Source organism: Hypomesus nipponensis, chromosome 17, assembly GCF_054491055.1.
Source record: "Hypomesus nipponensis isolate SF chromosome 17, ASM5449105v1, whole genome shotgun sequence".
Taxonomy (NCBI): domain Eukaryota; kingdom Metazoa; phylum Chordata; class Actinopteri; order Osmeriformes; family Osmeridae; genus Hypomesus; species Hypomesus nipponensis.
Window position 1 is genome coordinate 1,798,915 of NC_140377.1, and position 6,086 is coordinate 1,805,000.

General features: G+C 50.2%; 1 protein-coding gene across 1 annotated transcript in view; it reads right to left on the reverse strand.

Moving 5' to 3' along the window:
- Positions 1–1,863: 1,863 nt before the first annotated feature.
- cdr2l (cerebellar degeneration-related protein 2-like) overlaps positions 1,864–6,086 on the reverse strand; it is a 7,522-nt gene continuing 3,299 nt past the window's right edge. Inside the window, exons 2-7 of the mRNA XM_084678660.1 lie at positions 5,353–5,465; positions 4,752–4,900; positions 3,892–4,056; positions 3,139–3,720; positions 2,538–2,745; positions 1,864–2,342 (exon numbers count right to left, since the gene is read on the reverse strand). Coding sequence (XP_084534786.1) covers positions 2,172–2,342; positions 2,538–2,745; positions 3,139–3,720; positions 3,892–4,056; positions 4,752–4,900; positions 5,353–5,465 — 1,388 coding nt within the window. The 3' untranslated portion in view covers positions 1,864–2,171. The remainder of the gene's footprint in view (positions 2,343–2,537; positions 2,746–3,138; positions 3,721–3,891; positions 4,057–4,751; positions 4,901–5,352; positions 5,466–6,086) is intronic.

The following is a 6,086-nucleotide window of genomic DNA, read 5'->3' on the forward strand; positions in this document are numbered from 1 at the left end:
AAAATGTCCCAAAAAAATGAAAGCTTCAGAAATTCAAATACCATAGATCAAAATTCAGGCTGCTCAAATTCGAATGGTGAAATTTAGATCCCTAAAATTCGAGCCGAAAAAAATTTGATTGCAACATCCAGGTACGGCATTGCTGCCTCAGACCAGACCGGACGTTTTTTGTTGTTGTTGAAAATATTTGTTCAACTTTTCGAAACTTGTTTTCACCTCAACACAACAACAAAAGGTTTCTATTTTTTTCATATATATATATATAAAAAAATATAAAAAAATTCAACCTTTCAAAAATATATTTGAAACCTTTCGAAACATATCTCCAAAAAAAGCAATTCAGTGACATTTCGAGAATTAGAGCGGGAAAAATTCTGATTGCAATATCCGGGATACCAAGGTATAGCTGCCTCTGATCCTATGCTAAAAAATTTTAAACATTTAAACATTTCAATTTTAAAGAGGTGAATTCAAAACCAACTAATTTGGTAGTGTTTAAATTTCAATATTAAGTATTCAATGCCTTTTAAAATTCAAAACATCATGTCACTGATTTGCTTCCATACCCATGCTTCTTTAAGTTGAATGAAAAACTCAGCACTTCAGCTTTTACGAGTCTTTTTAAACATGAATATCTGTACATCTACTTGAGTGAACGAGGTGTGCACTTTTGCCTCTGGTTAAATACAGGGTCTAACATTTACACATACACAGTCCAAGGATATTGCAGAGTTTTATTGAACAGAAAGTTAAAGCACGTTTAGTACCATGACTCATTAATGGTCCACCCCCCAAAAAGCTGTACATTTATGTGATGTTTTGACTTTAAAACAAATGAAGCAGCTGGCATCCCTCACTGTGTGTTCGAAACAAACATCTCCTCAGTGAAGTTATATGGGACTTCATTGCGCTTTAACACATTTTATGTCAGCGGTTCAGAATGTTTAGGACGCCAGGGCATCCAAGATGGGTGGAGTTAAAACAAATGTGGGCTATTGACTCTACCTTTAGTCAAAATGTCAATTGAAGCTTATGAAACAATGTGTAAATCGGTAAATCATATAAATTAATAGTTTAGTTGGTTGTGAACGCAACACAGTGCATTTGGCATCGTCAACACCGCTCGGCCATCTCAAAGGCATGGAGTCCTAAATGGACATTTATCGCCACTAAACAAACAAGCTTAAACATACCAGAGGCTTAGGTATGTTTAAGTATAAATAATTTGTTTACTTATATCAAGCATCACATCCTATCAATTCAACTTTTGTGCAACAAGAATTAAGATTCGGCAAGATTAAGTGATTATTTGTTTGTTACTAGGTTACAGTTCCATGCGTCATTCTCATGCCTAGAGAGGCAGCTAGACCAGGAGCAGCGATCGTCAGCTGTCGTGACAGTCAGTGTTCCCACTACCATAACATGGCCCCCACTACTGGAACCACTGGTTTCTCTAAAATATTTTGCAGGATTGTCATCTCATTAAAGACAGACTATGATAGTTGTCTTCATAAACAACATTAGACCAACAAACAAGGCTTGGAGTTTGGCAGTTTAGACATACAGGGTTTATCACATCAACATTGGAGGGAAAATCAAGAGAAGACACTTCCTTCCTTCCTTCCTTCCTTCCTCCCTCCCTCCCTCCCTCCCTCCCTCCCTCCCTCCCTCCCTCCCTCCCTCCCTCCCTCCCTCCCTCCCTCCCTCCCTCCCTCCCTCCCTCCCTCCCTCCCTCCCTCCCTCCCTCCCTCCCTCCCTCCCTCCCTCCCTCCCTCCCTCCCTCCCTCCCTCCCTCCCTCCCTCCCTCCCTCCCTCCCTCCCTCCCTCCCTCCCTCCCTCCCTCCCGCCCTCCCTCCACCTGGCTTTCAGTGCTTGCAGCCACAGACAGGAAGTGATGTCACACCACTAAGCACGATCACTCTGATGAGCCGGGGGACTGCATAGCAGAGTGTTATTTTAACACCAGGAGCGTTTCTCTGGATTCACCTCATGAGCGTGGATCTACGCATATACGACACATAGACGACTGATATGAACACGCCTGGTGTTAAAAGAGCACTTTGAGATACCCTGTGTGTGGAGCCCAGCTGGGGGGAGATGCTCCTGGTCTTTGATTGGCTTGTGTGTCAACCTCTCCTTCGTGTTCATCCTGGAGAGGGCGAGAGATCAGTTTACTTGCTGCTCTTCCTGTGATCTCTCTCCTGATCCTCCTTCTTGCTGGCCTTCCTTCCTTTGCTGGAGTTGATGTCTCTCTTGGTCTTCTGTAGCCGGGAGAAAATCTCCTTGAACAGGGCCTTGTACTCCGGCGCATTCTGACCCAGCCTCTTGTCCACCTGCTCCACCTGCAAGTTCAAGTCGGTATCCAGCGTTATTTCAATTCCGTAAGTTAGCCTACTCACTCGACCACACCCACACACTAAACCTAAAACCCAACATGCTGAATCCTAACCTTCCTGACAGTACATACCAAACCTACATGCTAACACAACCATCCTACATATGAACTGCAAACACACTTCCAGACGGCCTCCACTCGCCTGTCTGCTGATGCCCTCCAGGGCCTCAGGAGTGGAGGGTGTCTGGGGCGGGGTGGGGGGTCCTCCGGTGGCTCCCAGAGAGGGCCCCGCGCTGGGCATGATGCACTCCCTCATGGAGGGGTCCCTGGAGACGGGCCTGGAGGTCTGGACGCCGGCGTGACACAGGCTCTCCTCGTGACGGCGGCACTTCCCCAGGAGCTCCTCGTACCTGGGGGCAGACCGGGTCAGGTGGGGCAGGTAGGGACTGGACTGCAGGTGTGAGAGAGAGAGCAGGACTGGACTGGAGGTGTGAGAGAGAGAGACTGGACTGCAGGTGTGAGAGAGAGAGAGAGCAGGACTGTAATCCAGGTGTGAGAGAGAGAGAGCAGGACTGTAATGCAGGTGTGAGAGAGAGAGAGCAGGACTGTAATGCAGGTGTGGGAGAGAGAGAGCAGGACTGTAATGCAGGTGTGGGAGAGAGAGAGCAGGACTGTAATCCAGGTGTGAGAGAGAGAGAGCAGGACTGTAGAGCAGGTGTGAGAGAGAGAGAGCAGGACTGTAGAGCAGGTGTGAGAGAGAGAGAGCAGGACTGGACTGCAGGTTAGGGTGAAGCAGCTCGTACTTCTCCAGCAGGGCGTGGTACTGCTCGTCCACCTCCCTCAGGATGGACATCCCGCGCTTACGGACGCCGTTGGCGTGGAGCGCGTAGCTGCCCTGCCTCCGCCCCGACGCATCCCGCGCCGAGATGGCGTTAAGGGCGGTGTCGCTGCAACTCTTCCTCACCTGCCCTCCTCCCCCCCCCTGGCCTCCCCCCTCCCCCGCCTCCCCTCCCCCCCCCTCCTCCTCGGGAGTGTCGGTTTCCGGGGCGTTGCTCAGCAACGTCTGCTCCAGCCCCTCCCCCTCCATGAGACAGAGGCGGGACTTGCGCAGCTGCTGCATCTCCTCTAGCTCCGCCTCCAGCTCTTGCACGCGTAGCTGGCATCCCTCGGCCCCCAGGAGGCGCTGTTCCAGACGCTCAAACTCCTGCAGGACTGCCGAGCACTCCCGCTCCGCCCCCTCGCGCCGCCCGCGCTCCATCACCATGGTGGCGCGCAGCGAGGAGACCACGCCCCTCAGGCGGTCGTTCTCCTCGTCCAGGGGGCGGGGGTCCGAGGACGCCAGGTCCACGCTGCCCGGGTTAGCCAATAGGAAGCCATCCTCGTATCTGGAGAAGAAACAGCAGGGTGGGTTACAAGCTTTATAGATAGTGATATTCTTGGGTCACATGTTGACCCATGTGATCACAGTGCTGGACTGGCGGGTCAGAGCGTGTAGAGGTGTCGGGGTCTGTGGGAGCAAAGCAGGGTTTGGGGGTTTGGGTGCTTTTGTTTCGTACCGGGGCGCGGTGCAGAGCTCTTTGATGCAGGGGAAGGAGTGAACAGTCTTCCTCCTCTCTCTCTTCTCTCTGCGAACCCGCAGCTCCTCCAGGGTCCTAAGCTCCTCCACTCTGGCTGTCAGAGTCTCCACCTGGCTGTGCAGCGTCTCCATGGTGCCTGTCAACCTGGGCGCACACAGACACAAAACAAACTCAACCAGGCATACACATACAAAACATCTGAAATTTGGCTCAAATTAAAAGTCTAGGTTGTCCAGTTGCATAACCATCTAGGTACCATTCCTGTATGTTTCTACTGATCCAGTATTACACCAGAGGAATGAGGTTATGTTTACTGTGAACAGTGAGAGCCATTCACATACTAAGCCTGTTAGCTTCTCAAGCAAATATGACTGAGCTGAAAGTCCCAAGGACACATTAACGTTTTGCAACTGCAAAACTTGTGCAAACTTAGAGAGTTAGCGTGTGTGTGTGTCAGCATGTTCAAGTGTGTGTGTGTGTCTGCAGTGTGTGTGTGTGTGTGTCTGCAGTGTGTGTGTGTGTGTGTGTCTGCAGTGTGTGTGTGTGTGTGTGTCTGCAGTGTGTGTGTGTGTGTGTCTTCAGTGTGTGTGTCTGCAGTGTGTGTGTGTGTGTGTCTGCAGTGTGTGTGTGTGTGTGTGTCTGCAGTGTGTGTGTGTGTCTGCAGTGTGTGTGTGTGTGTGTGTGTGTGTGTGTGTGTGTGTCTGCAGTGTGTGTGTCTGCAGTGTGTGTGTGTGTGTGTGTGTGTGTGTCTGCAGTGTGTGTGTGTGTGTGTGTCTGCAGTGTGTGTGTGTGTGTGTGTGTGTGTGTGTGTGTGTGTGTGTGTGTGTGTGTGTACTCACCTGTGGATCTTCTGCTGAGATGTCTTGCTCTCCAGCACCAGCTTCTCGTTGGTGATCTCCAGCTCCCGGGCCGTCACGTCCAGCTGCTCGTACACCTTAGCATGCTGCTCGTTCATCTCCCTCAGCATCTCCAGCTGCTTGGACAGGTACTGCACACACACACACACACACTCAGCTAGGTATCACACTGAGCCATGGTACTCTGTACTACTGCAGGAGGGATGACAACTAGGGTAAGGGTTAGGGAGAAGGCACTAACACACAAGCACTCAGAGATTCTCTCTCTCCTTTCTTTTCAACTCTGTCTTCCCCCTCCCCCCTCTCCCTCTCCCTCTCTCTCTCCCTCTCTCTCTCAGTATGGGTGACTGAGTAAGCAGAGCTGCTGTTTTGTCTCATCAACGCTGCTCTAATTGACTTAGTGATGCCGGGCAGAGAGGCCAGGAGAGCAGGAGGAGAGAGCTGCACTGATTGATCAGTAATTGCATCCTCAGCAGTTTGAAACACACACATCCGCAAAGCACCAGACGGATGTTTTGACTTCGATGGCGGATGTCATAACTAACACACCCAAACACACACACACACACACACAGTTGTGTACCTCTATCTCCTGCACCTGGTCCTCGTTGGTGACGTACATCTGCTGCAGGGAGTCTTCCAGATCCTTGTTCCTCTCCAGCAGGGTCTTCCCCAGCTCTGCTGCCAGGTGCAGGTCTGGAGAGAGGGAGAGGACAGAGAGACAGAGACAGAGACAGAGAGACAGAGACAGAGACAGAGACAGAGACAGAGACAGAGACAGAGACAGAGACAGAGACAGAGAGAGAGAGAGAGAGAGAGAGAGAGAGAGAGAGAGAGAGAGAGAGAGAGAGAGAGAGAGACAGAGAGAGAGAGAGAGAGAGAGAGAGAGAGAGAGAGAGAGAGAGAGAGAGAGAGAGAGAGAGAGAGAGAGAGAGAGAGAGAGAGAGAGAGAGAGAGAGAGAGAGAGAGAGAGAGAGAGGACAGGACACAGGAGAAGCATCTGATCACATTGTTATCCCTTTTTCAAACGCTGACATACACACAAACACATCTACACACATGCCCACATACATATACAAAGACATACAGTATACACACACACACACCATTGCAAACCAAAATACACACACACACTGACACACAAACTGCAAATCCATAGAGAGAGAGAGAGAGAGACAGAAAGGGGAGAGACAGAGACTGAGAGAGAGAGACAGAGACAGAGAGAGAGAGAAAGACAGAGAGAGAGACAGAGAGAGAGAGAGAGAGAGAGAGAGAGAGAGAGAGAGAGCAAAAGAGAGAGAGAGAGAGAGAGAGAGA